The following is a 23,970-nucleotide window of genomic DNA, read 5'->3' as shown; positions in this document are numbered from 1 at the left end:
AGTTTATTTTTGCTAACTACTTTGATGGTTATATCAATGGAGTTTTCATTAAAATACCTCCTCCCATGATGTATAGTTGGTCCTAAATGAAATTAATACAGTTCTGATATTCATTACAGCCGCCATGTGTAAGATTGGGGCAAACTTGTGCTTCAAAGACTCGCTCGCTTCTACGTAGCATAATCTCTCTGTGCCTTTAAGTTCCATTTCCCTCAAACTTACAGACACTCGTCCCTTGGACAATTTGTAGCAGGAGAATACTTTCTACTCCCACAGAGCTAAGAACTTCTTGCCTCCCTGTAGAAACTTAGACTAATTTTTTTAGGGTGGATACTTAAAATCATTGATTTTCGTCTGAAAGCACACACACCCTAATTTATCTTACCCATTTGGGATTAAATTTACCTGACCGCCAAATATTGGCACACACAATCGAAGCTAGAATAATTCTCTATTCCAATCTTATTAAATAAATAGATCCATATAACATTTCACCTTATGACACTTAGTTTAAATGGCACAAACTTGTCTCTGGATCATCTCCACATTGTCATTTTATTTGCTACATAAACAAAAACTCACTTCACCTTGTCCTTCTGTCTGACCGTTATCCCAATAAACAAATCAACCATGCTCAATACCAGGGATGTTAAAACCACTTCAGTCTAGTGATTTAATATGGTACCTAGCCAGTTAGTCAATTTAATTTGTTACATGTCACAATGACCGTGGCAAAATATACTACTACAAAACTCACATTGTTACAACCGTGTTATCAAACAACTAATAGGATATACCATAAATTGGGGGAGGGGGGACTTCCCCCATTTTGCCAGAATTACCTGCGAAATACAAGTGTAAAATATTCCCAGAGTTTAAAAACTGTATCTTAACATGTTTCCCCCCATTTCTGAAGATGTAATAGTCATGACGGCTGCAAATGTTGCACTTTGTTTCCCATTTGGCCGCTTTATGCAAGACAGCAGTCCATAACATCGCATGTTAAAATGAAGTACATTTTGTAAATACCACACATGACTCGTCTGTCTTCCCTGTCTTTAACCTTTCTGCATTTATTTCACTTCATCAATACGTTTCCCAGAAACGACACAAAGATAAGAAAAATGTATATATTAACGCATGTTAATAATTCACTAAAACAATCACCTGCTACTGAGTGAGCAAACAATAGTCAATCACGAAAACATGAATGACAACATGGATCAAAAATAGCATATTGTACCAAGCTGCCTAAAATGACAAAGTCCTAAAAAGTGAAGAATTCACAAAAATATTAAATTTTTAAAATAATTTATACCACCAGAAGAGGAATGGTACTACACTTTGTAAGTTAATTTTTCTGAATGGATAGTTGAAATTCACATCAAGATTGCCATTGACTTACGGAAGTTTTTTTTGTTTGCACAATGTTGCTTGTACGAGAGCAAAGGTTACAAACTAGCAACATATGACAGCAAAGGGAGGTAATGAGCAGGAGTTATTACTTCAGTTTATCTGATATCGAGAAAAAATGAATTTTAATTTTTTTATGTGGGATGTATGCTGGAGGTGGAAAAGCATTTGATGTACAGCATCAAGAAGTTCATAATATCTGTAGAGCTCACTCATAATGTCCATATAGCTTAGCATCCTCAAAAAAGAGAACAGTTCTGCACTTGTTCAACCATGGAGCATGCTTGGAGTGGATCATACTGACAATTCTCCACTATGTGGGAATATGTGTTCACATCTAACGATAGTGGCTCACAGCCATGAAAAAGTATAAGTGACACAATAGTGACAGATAATTGCTATTAAAAGACTCCTTACAATGCATAGGTTTGTTTTAATTGAAAATGGTGCTCTTCAGACTTCTAGTTTGGCTGTCATAGTGGCCATCTTGACAATTTTTTATCTATATGGTGGCCATATTGGATATCAGATTGGCACAATTTCCATTTATACCAACTAACATCATAAGAAGTTACATATATCTGTATTGTGTCCTTACTTTTGGTGAGTGCCTTTTGATTGCATAAGATCTATAAATAGGTGTTTATGATCCTTAATACATATTACTATTTATAATAAACCTGTTTACGAGCTTTAAGTAAATTGCCATTGGATGGTCCAGTCAGGTGGGTTCTTGTGCAGTCTGGGATATTGTGACATGAGATACCAAGCAGGTAGAAAAATACTGTTTAGTCAAGACCGTATGGATGCATATAAAGAATGTATAGGTGGTGAATAGTTCTGGTTCTCTTGCGCACGCTTCAAAATCCTCTTCCTTATATGGTTTAAAAAAAAGTAAGTCACTTAAATTATAACCTCAACACAAGAAGGTGGACACAGACACAGCTCTGCCACATGTTGATAGATATAGCCCTGTTAATCAATCAATTTTGTTGTACCTGTCCCACATTGAGGATTTAAACGATGACATGCAATCAGACTGCAATAACTTTGATTTAACCAGTCTTTGGAGTTCAAAAAATTAGAGAATCTGGAACACAGAAATGTTCACATCTAAAGCCATAAGAAAATAGTGAATTGATTCAACTGTTACATGAATATGAGCACTGATTTCCACATGTTCCAAACTGAGCAAATAAAATCTACCATGATGTTGAAATTGTAGATTCTACACCTGTGAAACAGATTCCTTACAGGATGAATCCTTTCAAGCTGGAATGTTTGAAAAAATAAATATCTGATTGAGAATTATTTTACTGAACCAGGTAAAAATAATCAGTGTGTATTCTTGTGCCAAAACCAGATAATACGTTTTTGTACAAGTACTGATTATAGGAAAGTGAACAGTGTCACCAAAACAGAATTATTTCCAATACTAGAATCGATGACTACATTGACAAAATTGGAAATGCAAAATAAGTCACAAAGTTTGACCTCTTGAAAAGTCTCCTGCCAATTCCACTAATGAACAGAACAAAGAAATTTCGGCATTTGTTACTCCGGATAGACTAACAATATATAGTGACGACATTTAGTATGAAAAATTGAACCTCAACATTCCAACGTTTAATGAACAAAGTATCATCTGGTATAATTGGCTGTTTCCATACAACGGTGATGTCAACATATACAGCCCTTGGAATATCGCCTGCTAAACCATTCATATATTCACTGATCGACAGAGTGATGCAAATTTGCCAATTTAAGTAAAAGTGAGTTTTGCTGAGCCTGTTTTACATTTTTAGAAAATACTGTGGAAAATGGTCAAGTAAAACCTGTAGAAATCAAGGTTATGGCCATCTCTGAATTCCCTGTGCCCATCAGTTAAAAAAATAACTGATGCAATATTTGGGTACGGATGGATATAGTTGGAAATTTTTTCAAATTTATCCATAATTGCTAAACTCTGACCAATTTGTTGAGTAAGAGAACCAGTTTTACTGGTCTGACAAATATCAGGAGGTTCTTGGTAAATAAAAGGCCATACTTCAATGTTCACCAGTTCTTTCATCTCCAGATTCAACCAATCTTTTGAAATGTCTGTTGATGCAAGTGATGTAAGGGCTGGTGGTGTATTAATTCAGGAAGATAAAGATGGTGTGGATCATCCAGTATTCTAATTCTCCCCAAACAAATTACACAAGCCATTTAGAGGGAGTAGTAGTAAAATCATTTTCAAGATGGCTTCTGTGGAAGCCCTATTTGATGTCCTAGCAGCACCATTTTGATATAGGACCTATTAGACCATGGGATAATTTTGATATAGGACCTATTAGACCATGGGATAATTTTGATATAGGACCTATTAGACCATGGGATACTTTTGATATAGGACCTATTAGACCATGGGATAATTTTGATATAGGACCTATTAGACCATGGGATAATTTTGATATAGAACCTATTAGACCATGGGATAAATGTGTATGTTAAGTTTCATGGCAGCCTTCCATTTAGTTTACAGGGAGTGGTGATAAACTTATGCTAACAAATGGACAGACAGACACACAATAGACCATCACATAATCTCTTTTGGTCTATAACCACCAGTAGAGATTTAAAAACAAAAACAATAACTTTTACCTAGTGACTGACCAATGACCTTTTGGCCAAAATTTGGCCTCTTTCTTACCTAATGAATGTGCAGACTGGTAAAGGTACATCACAAATTGTTTTGTGCAGAAACCATTTTTCTACTTTAAGTCACTGATCTTGACATTTGAGCTGCACAACTGATCTGGTTCTGCCTTACCCAATGATATTCAGTAGGATTGGTTTATGATTTAGTTTTACCCCATGTGATTTTTACTGATTTACTCTTATCCCATGTGACTTTTCACTGAGTTAGTCTTACCCCATGTGACTTTTCACTGATTTAGTCTTACCCCATGTGACTTTTTACTGATTAGTCTTACCCCATGACTTTTTACTGATTAGTCTTACCCCATGACTTTTTACTGATTTAGTCTTACCCCATGTGACTTTTCACTGATTTAGTCTTACCCCATGTGACTTTTCACTGATTTAGTCTTACCCCATGTGATTTTTTACTGATTAGTCTTACCCCATGACTTTTTACTGATTTAGTCTTACCCCATGTGACTTTTCACTGATTTAGTCTTACCCCATGTGACTTTTCACTGATTTAGTCTTACCCCATGTGACTTTTCACTGATTTAGTCTTACCCCATGTGACTCTTTACTGATTAGTCTTACCCCATGTGACTTTTCACTGATTTAGTCTTACCCCATGTGACTTTTCACTGATTTAGTCTTACCCCATGTGACTTTTCACTGATTTAGTCTTACCCCATGTGACTCTTTACTGATTTAGTCTTACCCCATGTGACTTTTCACTGATTTAGTCTTACCCCATGTGACTTTTCACTGATTTAGTCTTACCCCATGTGACTCTTTACTGATTTAGTCTTACCCCATGTGACTTTTCACTGATTTAGTCTTACCCCATGTGACTTTTCACTGATTTAGTCTTACCCCATGTGACTTTTCACTGATTTAGTCTTACCCCATGTGACTCTTTACTGATTAGTCTTACCCCATGTGACTTTTCACTGATTAGTCTTACCCCATGTGACTTTTTACTGTTTTTCTCCAAAACTGACTGGGTTCATCCTCACCCCATCTGCAAGCCATCCACAAAGTTTGGTAACTATGTACTAGAGTACTGAAATTATTTTGCTGAAACTGATTTTCCTCCTTCAGTAACAGTCAAAACTATATCTTTTGACATCGATAGTGTTCTTCTATAACCCAAGTGTATGCCATCTTCAATGTTTGCTAGTTGTAGACGTGGATAATTTAGTTATTGTACAGAGATGAAATCAGATGAGTGAACAGACGTAAGATATGTCCATCTTCATGTCAGGCATGTCAAATTTAATCCAGGCTCAAACATGGGGTATGTGCACAGATGAAACAGGTCATGCATCCAAGTGCATTAATTAACAGCTCAGCTATGCCACTGCTGCCTAATAATAACTTGGACACAGCATATTTTTTTAAAATGAGCATCGATTATTTTGAATTTTCTGTAAATACCTGCTTCTGAAAGAAATCACTAAACCTAAAAGTGACATTTTTTAAAACAAGCAAAATCACACCTATCGGCCTTATCATCATGCAAAAATGCCCCAAAAGCTCAGTTCACTACATACTAGTATTTAGGCTTTAATGTTATTTTCTTTTGAATGAAAGGAACAGTTTGGACTGGTCAGAAGATCTCTGGGCAACATCTGAGAAAAAATAGTAATGTTCTTAGAAACTGCAATAAGACACAATAACAGCTGACTGGGTGAATCAAAGTAGTGATACCATCTGGCATCGTTCTATTTTCACTCCTAGTTCAGCACATTCTTTACTTTCAGCTTCAGCAAACTTTCTTTCTTACAAGCTTGCTAAAAGGTCTGCACCGGCTCAGATTTCATTATATGTGAAATAGCATCTTAAATGGCACTGAAATATATCAATTGATTCTATGATATGCATATTAACAGAAATCACAGCACAAAACATTTTAGGAAAAAAGACCATTACTAAAAATAGAGAAATAGAAGAAGAAAAAAAAATCTATTTTTGAATGGTATTTTTGTTTTCATTCATTATTGGTTGATGTAACAAAGGGCACTAAATTATACAGAACCTCAAACATCCTACCTATTGAAGGTTCTTCCCCTTGAGCAAATAACATAACAGCAGTACAAAGAAAAACCTGTTCCACCACATGTGTTCAACCTTATGTCACCCCATGCACATATCTGTATGTCTACATATCAAAGTCCGTCCCAAGTCACTGAACTATTTTAGGAGAGAAAATGTTCCTTAAATGTGACTGAACATAGCTGCATGCACATGTCTGTACGTTTACATATCAAAGAATGTCCCAAGTCACTGAACTATTTTAGGAGAGAAAATGTTCCTTAAATGTGACTGGACATAGCTGCATGCACATGTCTGTACGTTTACATATCAAAGAATGTCCCAAGTCACTGAACTATTTTAGGAGAGAAAATGTTCCTTAAATGTGACTGAACATAGCTGCATGCACATGTCTGTACGTTTACATATCAAAGAATGTCCCAAGTCACTGAGCCATTTTAGGAGAGAAAATGTTCCTTAAATGTGACTGGACATAGCTGCATGCACATGTCTGTACGTCAACATATCAAAGAATGTCCCAAGTCACTGAACTATTTTAGGAGAGAAAATTTGACTGGACATAGCTGCATGCACATGTCTGTACATCTACATATCAAAGAATGTCCCAAGTCACTGAACCATTTTAGGAGAGAAAATGTTCCTTAAATGTGACTGGACATAGCTGCATGCACATGTCTGTATGTCAACATATTAAAGAATGTCCCAAGTCACTGAACTATTTTAGGAGAGAAAATGTTCCTTAAATGTGACTGGACCAAGCTGCATTAGGATCTTGCTCAAAATGATGTCAAATTTGACATGGAAAGATTCAGTGAAGGCCTATTGAAATATTTAATGATAAGTTTAAAAATGATGTCAAATTTGACATGGAAAGCTTCAAAGAAGGTCTATTGACATATTTAATGATAGGTTTTAAACACACAATTGAAATCATTCTTCAATCAACTCAGTTTCAATACGGATTGATTTGTTTCTCTTAAAATGTACCCACACCCACCCCTTTCCATTTTTTACTTGAAGCTATTGACATTTTTTAGAATGTGTTGGGTTGAAATTAGAGTTCAAAGGATATAATTGTTTTCATAAATATTGAAGGTACATTGCAAATGAAAATTATAAACCAATTCTTAGCTTTAAAATCAACATATCAAGAGATCCCTAAATCAATCAACCAACCAATTAATTAATGTGGTTGTTATGGAATACATTGATGTAATGATTCTCAACAATGAAAAATAATGAAATGGCATTTATCAGATTTCTGCAAGACATATGACTTACATGCCTCACATGCAAAATACTTGATTGAAGTAATGTTTGATAGATGGATAGAGGAATGGATGGATGGATAAACTGATTTATACATACATGCATGCATATATATGTATATACATCACCAACTGACAGAGAATCATGCTGTACACTAAGATAATAAAAGCATACTGACTGACACAATCAGTAACAGAACTGCAAGTTTTAGTTTAAAAATGTTTGAGAAGACACTGCAGCATACAGTGGACTTGAGGACTATGTACAAACGTTTCAACATGAAATACTGTAACGTTAGCTTGTCAACATTAAAAGAATGATGCAGCTAGCTGCCAAGAGTAATTAGTGTTGACATATATTTTTTAACAATGGTTTCCAGAACAGAAAAACAAAACACCAGTTAAATATTGTGAGCTTGGCATGTATATCCATGATTCACATCCATAGCATGTTTTGAACACGATTTTCAATATCTAAAACAGATATTACAGTCATGATGGTATGCAGGCCCACTTTTTGTACTGGTGTCATGTGCTATTCAAGATGGAAATAGCAGCTCACTTTTTGTACTGGTGTCATGTGCTATTCAAGATGGAAATAGCAGCACACTTTTTGTACTGGTGTCACATGTTATTCAAGATGGAAAGCTCAGCACACTTTTTGTACTGGTGTCACATGTTATTCAAGATGGAAAGCTCAGCACACTTTTTGTACTGGTGTCACATGCTATTCAAGATGGAAAGCTAGCACACTTTTTGTACTGGTGTCACATGCTACTCAAGATGGAAAAAGCAGCACACCTTTTGTACTGGTGTCACATGTTATTCAAGATGGAAAGCTCAGCACACTTTTTGTACTGGTGTCACATGCTATTCAAGATGGAAAGCTCAGCACACTTTTTGTACTGGTGTCACATGTTATTCAAGATGGAAAGCTCAGCTCACTTTTTGTACTGGTGTCACATGCTATTCAAGATGGAAAGCTCAGCACACTTTTTGTACTGGTGTCACATGCTACTCCAGATGGAAAAAGCAGCACACCTTTTGTACTGGTGTCACATGTTATTCAAGATGGAAAGCTCAACACACATTTTGTACTGGTGTCACATGCTACTCAAGATGGAAAAAGCAGCACACCTTTTGTACTGGTGTCACATGTTATTCAAGATGGAAAGCTCAACACACTTTTTGTACTGGTGTCACATGCTATTCAAGACGGAAAGCTCAGCACACTTTTTGTACTGGTGTCACATGCTACTCAAGATGGAAAGCTCAGCACACTTTTTGTACTGGTGTCACATGTTATTCAAGATGGAAATAGCTCACTTTTTGTACTGGTGTCACATGCTATTCAAGATGGAAAGCTCAGCACACTTTTTGTACTGGTGTCACATGATATTCAAGATGGAAATAGCAGCACACTTTTTGTACTGGTGTCACATACTATTCAAGATGTAAATAGCAGCACACTTTTTTACTGGTATCATATGCTATTCAAGATGGAAAGCTCAGCCCACTTTTTGTACTGGTGTCATGTACTATTCAAGATGGAAATTGCAGCACGTTTTGTTCCATTATCACAAGATATTCATGACGGAAATTCCAGCCCACATTTGTACCAGTGTCACATGATATTCAAGATGGAAATCCCAGCACACTTGTTAACCACAAAAGGTTTAAACTCAATAGGGTACTGAAGAAAAATTTAGATATGTTTATGTGCTTTAAGATATACTTTCTTAGAAATGTCTGGGAAACATTGTATTGATTCAAATGAATGAGGTTGGCATGCTTGGGACAAATCAAAAATGAATCTTTGGTTATTCTGGTTGCAATGTATGGATTAGGAAGAGATGAGACACAGACAGATAGAAAACAATGATTTGCAGTTTTCTTCACTTTCATGTAGACCCAACATAAATCTATTCACAAAATTATCAAAGCTCTGGACTGAAATAAGATTTAATTATATATGATAAATGCATGCTAAAATCTGCCAAAACGCTCAAGAAAAAAGCGTGTAAAAGTATGCTATACTGTACACATCTAGTGTAAAATTAATGCATGAACAATCACATGTATTAAATAATGTGAACGTAAACAAAATAAAGCTCCATGAAAAGTGGTTCGACTTTGTGTCAAAGTTCTACAGCTTTAGCTTTCTAAAGGTTTCGACAGAGTCTTTTTCCAGATAAAACTTGAAATAATCTAACCCCTTCTAAAGGTTTTGACAGTGGGTCTATTTCCAGATAAAACTCGAAATAATCTACCCTCTAATAACTGAATGTCCATAATAATCACAGAAATAATACACTTCCTTTCTTTATTAAAGTTACCAAGAAATAAATAGATGCACTGTGTCTAGATGTGTCATATACATCTGAAAAACAAAGTCTCTGAATGTAACTGACATACGTTTAGTCAGATTGAGGTGGCTGGACTCGATTCACACCCTGTTTTCTTTGTGACATAAGGGCTTGGGAAATCTTTGCTTTTATTGCAGGAGAGATCCGAGTCAATGTGCCCTCTGTCATAACTGGTGCTGGACGTGGGTTAGCTACAGTGCTTGGAACACGACCAGGATTCAGGCAAGATCCAACAGTAACAGTGTTAGTTTGCTTCTTTGAAATGTTTGGTCCAGGTCCAGGTGGGAATGACATTAGAGTTAGATTTGGTACAGAATCATTACTGCCTCTTTCTGAACTGCTACTTGTACCCGTCTCGTCACGCTTAGTAGTCCTTTTGGGTTTATTGCCACTACTAGTTTTACTGTCAGAATTCTTCTTGGTGTCTAATTTTATCTTTTTACTGGAAACTTGTTGTTCATTCTCTTCAATACTACCAGTACCTTTCCCAGCAAATGGAGAATTTCTCAAATCCGATTTACTTACATTCTGCTGAATCTGATCTACTGATGGCGGAACAGATTTAGAATTTTCACTAGAACTTGAAAAAGAGACAGGCACAAATAAACCTTTTTCCATTTCATCCTCCTTTCTCTCAGTTTTAATGTGATATGTTTCTTCTGTCAAAGTAAATTTATTTGATGTATATGAATGACTGTTTGCAATCGTCTTTTCCACTTCCCCCTTCCATCCAACCACACCTGATCCAGCTAAAGATGATTTCTCTGAGGTAGAAATTGAACCACTCACAGAATCATGTTTTAGGTTCTTTTCTTGCATCTGAGACACTCTCTGCAGCACAGAGTTTAAAGCACTGCTTTCAACAGAGTTTGTATCTGCGAATGTTACTGGAGTCATTGTCTCACCGTCGATTATGACTTGCAAAGGACGTAAACTTGTTCCATCAAGAAAATATAGAGTCTGAATTTTACTTCCATGTATTCCTCTTGAAACTTCAGAGTCTTCCATTTCAGACTGAAAAACCTTAACATCATCCAAAAGCTGCTGTCCTTTTATCTCATGCTGAGATAGTTTTATCTCATTCTGATATACTTTTGTCTCATGCTTTGATACTTCAGTCTCATCCTGTAATATTTTTCCCTGTGAATAGCCATGATGATAGGAAGGTTGGGGGGTTGTAAATTCCTCTTTAATATTCCTCATTTGGCAAGAAGCTGAAATCTGTGTGGCAGTCAATGCAACATCTTGTTTGGAATTATCACTTTTTGTATTTAATAAAGGAGAATTTCTTTGTCCCACTTGTCTTTTTGCCTCCTCAGAATGTACAGATTGATTTCCTGGACTTAGAAATTTTAATTCTGAAACTCTATCTCTGAATTTATCCAACTGGTGTAACTCTTCAGCTAATATGCTGTCTTTTGAATCATTCTGCTCTGCAGATAGCACTTTACTATGAGAGACAGAACTTTTTGTATCACTAAAGTTTGTCTCCATTTTCTCAAATAAGAGTCTGGACATTCTGGAATACTTCAGCTCCCCTAGGCTGGATGTGTCTTTCAGCCGTTTCTCAAGCTCAGGCAGGCAAGACACATCAGTGTGAGACACATGATTGTTCTGATCTTCAGCACAAGATCCCTGAGATGCTGCACCAGACAGGTCCATGGGAGATCCACGTCCAGATTGACAAGGGCTTGAGACATTTGAGGAAGATCCATCTCCCACTGACATCATGGTCCTGTTTGAGATGGGTGACATACTAGACTCAGATTTGACATGGAATCTGGGAATTGCAACCTGAAAAGACAGAAGCCATATAAAATTATATGTTGACATGCTATGTATGTATGTATGTATGTATGATGTAGGTAGGTAGGTAGGTGTGTACTTATATATGTATGACAGGCATAAAACTGACTACTTAGTACTGAGTAAAGTATGATAAACTTTCCCATTAAAGTAAAAGATTATTCTTACAAAATACAATATAAATGATAAAAATTTAAAACTTCATTAATAGGCATACCAAATAAAATGTAATGTCCTTAAAATACATTAACAGTGGTCTACATTAACATCTTACATTAACAGTGGTCTACATTAACATCTTACATTAACAGTGGTCTACATTAACATCTCACATTAACAGTGGCCTACATTAACATCTTATATTAACAGTGGTCTACATTAACATCTTACATTAACAGTGGCCTACATTAACATCTTACATTAACAGTGGTCTACATTAACATCTCACATTAACAGTGGCCTACATTAACATCTTACATTAACAGTGGCCTACATTAACATCTTACATTAACAGTGGTCTACATTAACATCTCACATTAACAGTGGCCTACATTAACATCTTACATTAACATCTTACATTAACAGTGGTCTACCTTAACATCTTATATTAACAGTGGTCTACATTAACATCTTACATTAACAGTGGCCTACATTAACATCTTACATTAACAGTGGTCTACATTAACATCTCACATTAACAGTGGCCTACATTAACATCTCACATTAACAGTGGTCTACATTAACATTTTACATTAACAGTGGTCTACATTAACATCTTACATTAACAGTGGTCTACATTAACATCTTACATTAACATCTTACATTAACAGTGGTGTACATTGACATCTTACATTAACAGTGGTCTACACTGACATCTTACATTAACAGTGGTCTACACTGACATCTTACATTAACAGTGGTCTACACTGACATCTTACATTAACAGTGGTCTACATTAACATCTTACATTAACAGAGGTCTATGTTAACATCTCACATTAACAGTGGTCTACATTATCATCTCACATTAATAGTGGTCTACACTGACATCTTACATTAACATCTCACATTAACAGTGGTCTACATTAACATTTTACATTAACAGTGGTCTACATTGACATCTTACATTAACAGTGGTCTACATTAGCATCTTACATTAACATCTCACATTAACAGTGGTCTACATTATCATCTCACATTAATAGTGGTCTACATTGACATCTTACATTAACAACTCACATTAACAGTGGTCTACATTAACATTTTACATTAACAGTGGTCTACACTGACATCTTACATTAACAGTGGTCTACATTAACATCTTACATTAACATCTCACATTAACAGTGGTCTACATTATCATCTCACATTAATAGTGGTCTACATTGACATCTTACATTAACATCTCACATTAACAGTGGTCTACATTAACATTTTACATTAACAGTGGTCTACATTAACATTTTACATTAACAGTGGTCTACATTAACATCTTACATTAACAGTGGCCTACATTAACATCTTACATTAACAGTGGTCTACATTAACATCCTACATTAACAATGGTCTACATTAACATCTCACATTAACAGTGGCCTACATTAACATCTTACATTAACATCTTACATTAACAGTGGTCTACATTAACATCTTACATTAACAGTGGCCTACATTAACATCTTACATTAACAGTGGTCTACATTAACATTTTACATTAACATCTCACATTAACAGTGGTCTACATTATCATCTCACATTAATAGTGGTCTACATTGACATCTTACATTAACATCTCACATTAACAGTGGTCTACATTAACATCTCACATTAACAGTGGCCTACATTAACATCTCACATTAACAGTGGTCTACATTAACATCTTACATTAACAGTGGTCTACATTAACATCTTACATTAACAGTGGTCTACATTAACATCTTACATTAACATCTTACATTAACAGTGGTCTACATTGACATCTTACATTAACAGTGGTCTACACTGACATCTTACATTAACAGTGGTCCACTCTGACATCTTACATTAACAGTGGTCTACACTGACATCTTACATTAACAGTGGTCTACATTAACATCTTACATTAACAGAGGTCTATGTTAACATCTCACATTAACAGTGGTCTACATTATCATCTCACATTAATAGTGGTCTACACTGACATCTTACATTAACATCTCACATTAACAGTGGTCTACATTAACATTTTACATTAACAGTGGTCTACATTGACATCTTACATTAACAGTGGTCTACATTGACATCTTACATTAACAGTGGTCTACATTAACATCTTACATTAACATCTCACATTAACAGTGGTCTACATTATCATCTCACATTAATAGTGGTCTACACTGACATCTTACATTAACATCTCACATTAACAGTGGTCTGCATTAACATTTTACATTAACAGTGGTCTACATTAACATCTTACATTAACAGTGGTCTACATTAACATCTCACATTAACAGTGGCCTACATTAACATCTTACATTAACAGTGGCCTACATTAACATCTTACATTAACAGTGGTCTACATTAACATCTCACATTAACAGTGGCCTACATTAACATCTTACATTAACATCTTACATTAACAGTGGTCTACATTAACATCTTACATTAACAGTGGTCTACATTAACATCTCACATTAACAGTGGCCTACATTAACATCTTACATTAACAGTGGCCTACATTAACATCTTACATTAACAGTGGCCTACATTAACATCTTACATTAACAGTGGTCTACATTAACATCTCACATTAACAGTGGCCTACATTAACATCTTACATTAACATCTTACATTAACAGTGGTCTACATTAACATCTTACATTAACAGTGGCCTCCATTAACATCTTACATTAACAGTGGTCTACATTAACATCTTACATTAACAGTGGCCTACATTAACATCTTATATTAACAGTGGTCTACATTAACATCTTACATTAACATCTCACATTAACAGTGGTCTACATTATCATCTCACATTAATAGTGGTCTACATTGACATCTTACATTAACATCTCACATTAACAGTGGTCTACATTAACATCTTACATTAACAGTGGTCTACATTAACATCTCACATTAACAGTGGTCTACATTAACATCTTACATTAACAGTGGCCTACATTAACATTTTACATTAACAGTGGTCTACATTAACATCTCACATTAACAGTGGTCTACATTAACATCTTACATTAACAGTGGTCTACATTAACATTTTACATTAACAGTGGTCTACACTGACATCTTACATTAACAGTGGTCTACATTAACATCTTACATTAACATCTTACATTAACAGTGGCCTACATTGACATCTTACATTAACATCTTACATTAACAGTGGCCTACATTAACATTTTACATTAACAGTGGCCTACATTAACATTTTACATTAACAGTGGCCTACATTAACATTTTACATTAACAGTGGCCTACATTAACATCTTACATTAACAGTGGTCTACTACTCATTTATTACATAATGATTCACTCTCCAAACAATGTAGTCATACTATACTACCACAAATTCTTTATTGTCATTTGTAACTGACCACTTATCTTATTTAATAAACCATAAAGTAATGAAGTTATCTAACACAGATGTAGATTTGGATGCCATAGACATGATGTTATTGTTTTACATGATTTCATCACAATTATGTTGCACAACTTACAAATAATAAACTCAGATATGTGCATGGAACGATATTATGCAATCTATATAAAAATGACACAAGTAGTTGAGATTACCAATGCCCTAAATATCAATGAATGCCATTATGCAATATATATATATATATATATATATATATATATATATATATATATATATATATATATATGTATATGACACAAGTAACTGATAGTTACCCTGTCTGAGGAGACCCTGTTGCCATCAATGCCCTTCAACAGAATGCTGGAGATCTCAGTAAAGTTTCTGGTTTGGGCATAATACAGTGGTGTAACCCCTGCATAGTTAGGCAAATCTGTATTAGCCTCATGGCTTTGTAGGAAATCTACCATTGCCATTTGTCTGGTTTCCACTGCATGGAACAAAGCTGTTCTTCCACTCTTACCATCCTGAAACAAATAAAAAATTTAAAGACATATTTCATAATACAAGACTTAATGACAACTACATTTCCCAGTAAATGTTGGTAAACATGCTAAAAATACAGTGACATTTCATAACACAAGACTTGATGACAACCTGATTTCCCAGTAAATGTTGGTAAACATTCTAAAAATACAGTGACATTTCAAAATACATGACTTGATGACAACCAGATTTCCCAGTAAATGTTGGTAAACATGCTAAAAATACAGTGACATTTCAAATACAAACCTAGTGATGACTAAATTTCCCTGTACATGTTGGTAAACATGCTGAAAATACAGTGGTACTATGTAATAATTGTCTCCCATCTACAGACATGTTTATCAAATCAGAAATGTACCACACATTTTTACTGTAAATTTTTAAAAATCTCTGTTTACCTAACTTTACCACTGGCCTCCATCAAGCTGCAAAACATGATCTTTATTACATCTTTGCAATTAAGAAACTAAGGCTGTGTCTGCCTATCTGCTCCCAGGTAATGCTACTGCTTCTCCTGAAACAATATGTCTGCCCGTATTCAAACTGCTTTCAGGTAATGCTACTGCTTCACCTGAAACAATATGTCTGCCTGTGTTCAAACTGCTCCCTGGTAATGCTACTCCTTCTCCTGAAACAATGTTTGCTTGTGTTCAAACTGCTCCCTGGTAATGCTACTGCTTCTCCTGAAACAATGTCTGCTGAGTGTTGAAACCACTTTTGATATTTAAGAATTTCAGATTGACATCTTTGGCAACCATATTGGATATAATCAGCACTATTTTCATTTAGGAACAACGAGACATCCTTTAGTGGAAACACTAAGGGCATCCATTCAGGTGGAGTAATGATGACAAGATTTTCAAGGTAGCTGCTGTGTCAGCTATGTCAACATAGCCATCCATACAGGTGGAATAATGATGACAAGATTTTCAAGGCAGATGTTGTGTCACCTATGTCAACATGACCATCCATTCAGGTATAGTAATGATGACAAGATTTTCAAGGTAGCTGTTGTGTCACCTATGTCAACATGGCCATCCATACAGGTGGAATAATGATGACAAGATTTTCAAGGTAGCTGTTGTGTCACCTATGTCAACATGGCCATCCATACAGGTGGAATAATGATGACAAGATTTTCAAGGTAGCTGCTGTGTCAGCTATGTCAACATGGCCATCCATTCAGGTATAGTAATGATGACAAGATTTTCAAGGCAGATGTTGTGTCACCTAAGTCAACATGGCCATCCATTCAGGTATAGTAATGATGACAAGATTTTCAAGGTAGCTGTTGTATCACCTATGTCAACATAGCCATCCATTCAGGTGGAATAATGATGACAAGATTTTCAAGGTAGCTGCTGTGTCACCTATGTCAACATAGCCATCCATTCAGGTGGAATAATGATGACAAGATTTTCAAGGTAGCTGTTGTGTCACCTATGTCAACATGGCCATCCATACCGGTGGAATAATGATGACAAGATTTTCAAGGTAGCTGTTGTGTCACCTATGTCAACATGGCCATCCATACAGGTGGAATAATGATGACAAGATTTTCAAGGTAGCTGCTGTGTCAGCTATGTCAACATGGCCATCCATTCAGGTATAGTAATGATGACAAGATTTTCAAGGCAGATGTTGTGTCACCTAAGTCAACATGGCCATCCATTCAGGTGGAATAATGATGACAAGATTTTCAAGGTAGCTGTTGTGTCACCTATGTCAACATGGCCATCCATACAGGTGGAATAATGATGACAAGATTTTCAAGGTAGCTGTTGTGTCACCTATGTCAACATGGCCATCCATACAGGTGGAATAATGATGACAAGATTTTCAAGGTAGCTGCTGTGTCAGCTATGTCAACATGGCCATCCATTCAGGTGGAATAATGATGACAAGATTTTCAAGGTAGCTGTTGTGTCACCTATGTCAACATGGCCATCCATACAGGTGGAATAATGATGACAAGATTTTCAAGGTAGCTGTTGTGTCACCTATGTCAACATGGCCATCCATACAGGTGGAATAATGATGACAAGATTTTCAAGGTAGCTGCTGTGTCAGCTATGTCAACATGGCCATCCATTCAGGTATAGTAATGATGACAAGATTTTCAAGGCAGATGTTGTGTCACCTAAGTCAACATGGCCATCCATTCAGGTGGAATAATGATGACAAGATTTTCAAGGTAGCTGCTGTGTCACCTATGTCAACATAGCCATCCATACAGGTGGAATAATGATGACAAGATTTTCAAGGTAGCTGTTGTATCACCTATGTCAACATGGCCATCCATTCAGGTGGAATAATGATGACAAGATTTTCAAGGTAGCTGCTGTGTCAGCTATGTCAACATGGCCATCCATTCAGGTATAATTTATGATTTAGTGTATTCAGTGGGTGTTTCTGTAAAGTAAAAAGTGTGATGTGTTTTTGTCTATTTCATTCAAAATTTCAGTACATAAAATGAAACAATACTGCTGTAAATAACTAATACACATTGATAAGAATTGCAATATGAACATGCAATATTGCAATATACTGCAATAATGTTTTCCTGAAATACTCCCACTAATAATGAGACTGACCCAAAGTTGATATGATGTAAGGGCTGTGCCATTGTTTATTACCTTCAATCTGGGAGCAGTTTGTCATCTCCTAGCATAAGGGAAATACCTCCATCCTATGTACTCCTAGCATAAGGGAATAACTCAATCCTATGGACCCAATGAAAACGAAAGTAACCAGCCTAAACTTACAATTCTAATTCTGTCAATATTTTGTGATGTTCAGTTATAAACTAATTCTCTGCTGGTGAGTATCACAGAAAACCCTAAGATAAGTCTAAATGGAAACTATTTAGACAAGTACTGAATAAATTCACATGATACAAAAATGATTTGTTTCGCTACCATACATCAAATGTAAAGCCATTTCCTGTCATATACCAAAAGTACGTTATATATTCTTGAAGTAGAGGCATTCATCTGGAGCAAGCAGTATAATGCTGATTCATTAGACATGCCCTTAACTGTTTCCCATGAAACATTAGTATCTTTCCCAAAGACAGAATTGTTAAATTTTACCATGGGCTAGACACATATCAGTCACATTCAAAATGATATCAATTCCAGCACATACAACAGATACCCCTCTAAAAATATGTGCAATTACAAACTGGGACATGGATATTGCATTACAACATGGGACATGGATACTGCAATTACAATATGGAACATGGATATTGCAATCATGACATGGGACATGGATATTGCAATTACAACATGGGACATGGATACTGCAATTATAACATGGGACATGGATACTGCAATTACAACATGGGACATGGATATTGCAATTACATCATGGGACATGGATATTGCAATTACAACATGGGACATGGATATTGTAATTACAACATGGAACATGGATATTGCAATTACAACATGGGACATGGATATTGCAATTACAACATGGGACATGGATATTGCAATTACAACATGGGACATGGTTATTGCAATCATGACATGGGACATGGATATTGCTTTAAATTTAAACATATTCTGAGCTCCTATTTTGTAAATATTTGTTTTTTATATTGATGTCTTTGAAATCTCAAAATAGTGAGAAAAAGTGTATAAGTATACAGGTATAGGGTTTAAAAACCCTGGAAAGGTTTACTTGTACTGATTCAATATTTACATAAATTTATATGTCATAAAATCTGGGCAAGTGATAATAATTTATTTATCTAGCTCATGACAGGTATGAAAATCAAACTATCAGATTTTAGGATTCAAGCCCAGGACTCTGACAGCCTAATCTATAACAAAATGTTAATATCATGGGTGGTGCTCTACAGTTTCATATTTTCCATAGGGATAAATTTATAAAGAAAAAGAATTTCCCATTTTCCTAGCTATATAAAAAAGACCTTGTATATCTTAGGTGTTTTTATAAGAACTTTTAATTCTCTTTATTTTAAGGTACGATGACATGTCTAATGTTGGTTATAAAGCATACAGTTTGGCCTTACTTCAGATGTGCACTGGTTAAAAAAAAATGTTAGCTTTGCCTGGTCATTTTTCACTCCATGCACTTAAGAGGTAAAGTGTAAAAAAATGCTGGAATTTTTTTTTACATTTTATATATTTGGTAATTCATTAATTGCATTTTTGGAAGCTGGTCTGGTCTAGTCTGGCAAAATTTGTTTTTCCTATTTTAATGACTGCAAAAGATAGTGTACTTTAGACTAATTCAGAATGAGTTTTTTACAACATGGAAACAACTTCACCTTACACCTGTCACTCTGTCAGAAGATGATAATATGTACCAAGTGACCCCATACAGATTAGATTTCTCCACACTGTCTTTGCACAGGAATTAGCATGTATCTGTTTCTAACGAAAGGGGAGATAACTCACCGTGATATTAATATCTGCACGAGCATCCAGCAATTGTCGGACCAGATCTCTGTTCATCATTTCTACACTAGTGTGGATTGGGGCATAACCCTGGTAGTTCCGGTAGTTAACATCCAGATTGTGCTTGCTCTCGGTCAGCAGGATGGTCAGACACTGAGATTGGTTGAGCTTAACAGCCAGATGGAAGGAAGTGTAACCCTCCTTGTCCACCAAGTTAGGATTGGCACCACCCTTCAGCAAGATACGCACCGCCTCCAGGCAATTTATTAACACAGCAAGATGCAAAGGAGTCTAAAAATAAGAAATCATGATAATGTTATTCATTTCATTACCCCTGGATCTGCTTTATGACAACTAGTGCTACTAACTGCATTTTGTAATTATCTCCCATTTACAATACTGCAGATATGGTGGAGTACAATGTAACACTGAAGTCTACAAAGTAAAAAACAAATATCAAGAAATGGACTAAATCTGCTCTTGTCAGTTTTTAATAGTTGCAGGTACAAAACAAAATGTTACTTACATATGTAACCATAATTTTACCAGTGAGCTGTATTACACTTTGTTGGCCATGAGGAGTAACCTATAGATCTCTGAAGTCCTCCATATGTAATGAAGACAATAATTTTTAAAACTGAAAGAGTATTTTGAGAATACAACAGCATAAACATATCACAATGGAATGCTATTGTATCACAATATATGCCACAAACATATCACACTGTATGCCACTGTAGCACAATACTATGCCACAAACATACCACAATGAATGCCATTGTATCACAATACAATGCCACATACATGATGGAATGCCACTGTTTCACAATACTATGCCACAAACAGATGGAATGTCACTGTATCACAGTACTATGCCACAAACATATGGAATGTCACTGTATCATAAATACAATGCCACAAACATATGGAATGTCACTGTATCATAAATACAATGCCACAAACGTATGGAATATCACTGCATCATAAATCATAAATACAATGCCACAAACATATCACACTGTATGCCATTGTAGCACAATACTATGCCACAAACATACCACAATGAATGCCATTGTATCACAATACTATGTCACAAACAGATGGAATGTCACTGTATCACAATACTATGCCAAAAACATACGGAATGTCACTGTATCATAAATACAATGCCACAAACATATGGAATGTCACTGTATCATAAATACAATGCCACAAACATATGGAATGTCATTGTATGATAAATACAATGCCACAAACATATGGAATGTCATTGTATCACAATACAATGCCACAAACATATGGAATGTCATTGTATCACAATACAATGCCACAAACATATGGAATGTCACTGTATCATAAATAAAATGCCACAAACAGATGGAATGTCACTGTATCACAATACAATGCCAAAAACAGATGGAATGTCACTGTATCACAATACAATGCCACAAACACATGGAATGTCACTGTATCATAAATACAATGCCACAAACATATGGAATGTCATTGTATCACAATACAATGCCACAAACATATGGAATGTCACTGCATCACAATACAATGCCACAAACATATGGAACGTCATTGTATCACAATACAGTGCCACAAACATATGGAATGTCATTGTATCACAATACTATGCCACAAACATATGGAATGTCACTGTATCACAATACAATGCCACAAACAGATGGAATGTCACTGTATCACAATACTATGCCACAAACATATGGAATGTCACCGTATCATAAATAAAATGCCACAAACATATGGAATGTCACTGTATCACAATACTATGCCACAAACATATGGAATGTGACTGTATCATAAATACAATGCCACAAACATATGGAATGTCATTGTATCACAATACAATGCCACAAACATATGGAATGTCATTGTATCACAATACAATGCCACAAACATATGGAATATCAGTGTATCACAATACTATGCCACAAACATATGGAATGTCATTGTATCACAATACAATGCCACAAACATACCACAATGAATGCCAATGTATCACAATACAATGCCACAAACATATGGAATGTTATTGTATCACAATACAATGCCACAAACATATGGAATGTCATTGTATCACAATACAATGCCACAAACATATGGAATGTCATTGTATCACAATACAATGCCACAAACAGATAGAATGTCACTGTATCACAATACTATGCCACAAACATATGGAATGTCACTGTATCACAATACAATGCCACAAACATATGGAATGTCATTGTATCACAATACTATGCCACAAACAGATGGAATGTCATTGTATCACAATACTATGCCACAAACAGATGGAATGTCACTGTATCACAATACAATGCCACAAACATATGGAATGTCACTGTTAATTATTCTTGCTGTAGTCGTTCAAATGAATGGGCATACAAGTGTTAATTATTGGAAATTTACAATGGATAAATGTAGATGGTGTTAATACTCTGCTCATGCAATATATTAAATGTTGAATTCAGACACAATCTGAGACAAAATTATTGAATATTTAAAATCTGTGTGCAATTTTTCAATGGAATTACATGCATTATGGATGAACCACATGCCACAATAGTAAATGATGTTGATACCCCCCTATTCATGATATACTGAAACAATCCTGACTACCTGTCAACTTGTATTTTTATAAAGTGCATTTGCACATATCATTAATGTTGGAGATAATTTATGATCTCCATTTATTGTTTACATTCCCTTCATGTTAGAAAGTCATACCTCTGTTTCCAATGCAAATAACAGTAACTGTAGTATCAGTTTTTGTAATATGATGCCTGGACAAAGGAAAAGTGATTTGATACAATATGTAAATCATATAAAAATGATTTGTTTAAATATTTATCATCTGGGTAAAGATTTTTGAAGCTCAGTGTGTACATGAGAGGATTGTAAACTGCTATCACTTACCTTGTATTTTGCGAGAGAAATAGGCAATTGTATCCATTTTTCTCCAGGATTAAGGTAAGACTCGTGTAAGTTCATAATTTTTCGTCACCAGTGTGACGAAACCGTTCATCATCAATGTTGAATCTTTGTATAATTTATTGTGAAATAACTGCTATTTTTGTCGTTTGAAATCAGACGCCATTATTACTACTGTGTGTATTGGGCGCTCGGCTTTCCGTTAGGAGGCGCTCAGGTTCATCTTTCCGAATTCTTCCATATTTAGTCATATTCGTGAAAACTTTGTCATGAATTTCCCGAGTGTGTCCCCAAAACCTATAAATAGGGGTGAGATCCGCCGTTTTGGCAGTTGTGGTTCTACTGGATTCCAGTAAAGGTCTCAAGACCAAGCAAAAAGTCTCAACTGAAAGCAAGGTAGACTAGTTACTATCGACACATTAAATTTAGTACTCATAATGACTACTATAAAGTTTCTCTGAAATTGTTTCAACGTTTATTTCCTCGTTATATCAGATAAAAACTCCCATAGAGGGATTTAGCTGACGACATTGTCACTTTGTCGTCATGAACACAGCCGTCTGCTATCCAATGGAAATTTAATATTCCGATTGGCATTATCGAATTTCCTATTCAATTTCATGTAACTTTTTGAAATCACAAATTTCCATCCATTTTGTAGTGGTTGTGTCATTTAGTTCTTGAAATAATATACCCGACACAACGACACACTGTGTCACTCAAAACGACACACATTGGTGGCGCTACACAGTTTCGCATTTTGCATAGGGTTAGGATTTTAAAGAAAAAGAATGTCCCCGGCTTTCCTCACTGGTTATACTGGCTATTTAAAAAAGACCTTGTATA

The 23,970-nt window shown here is 35.5% G+C and overlaps 1 protein-coding gene across 1 annotated transcript in view; it reads right to left on the bottom strand.

The window, feature by feature from the left end:
- Nucleotides 1–9,366: 9,366 nt before the first annotated feature.
- The window catches only part of LOC149796090 (uncharacterized), a 43,456-nt gene continuing 28,852 nt past the window's right edge, over nucleotides 9,367–23,970 (bottom strand). Inside the window, exons 4-6 of the mRNA XM_089966006.1 lie at nucleotides 20,164–20,454; nucleotides 15,505–15,714; nucleotides 9,367–11,578 (exon numbers count right to left, since the gene is read on the bottom strand). Of these exons, the coding sequence (XP_089822132.1) occupies nucleotides 9,836–11,578; nucleotides 15,505–15,714; nucleotides 20,164–20,454 (2,244 nt within the window). The 3' untranslated portion in view covers nucleotides 9,367–9,835. The remainder of the gene's footprint in view (nucleotides 11,579–15,504; nucleotides 15,715–20,163; nucleotides 20,455–23,970) is intronic.

The sequence above is a fragment of the Sinohyriopsis cumingii genome, chromosome 7 (genome assembly GCF_028554795.1).
Source record: "Sinohyriopsis cumingii isolate HCF-2022 chromosome 7, ASM2855479v2, whole genome shotgun sequence".
NCBI classification, from domain to species: Eukaryota; Metazoa; Mollusca; class Bivalvia; order Unionida; family Unionidae; genus Sinohyriopsis; species Sinohyriopsis cumingii.
Note: the sequence above shows the minus strand (reverse complement) of the source record. Positions and strands in the feature narration are given on the sequence as shown.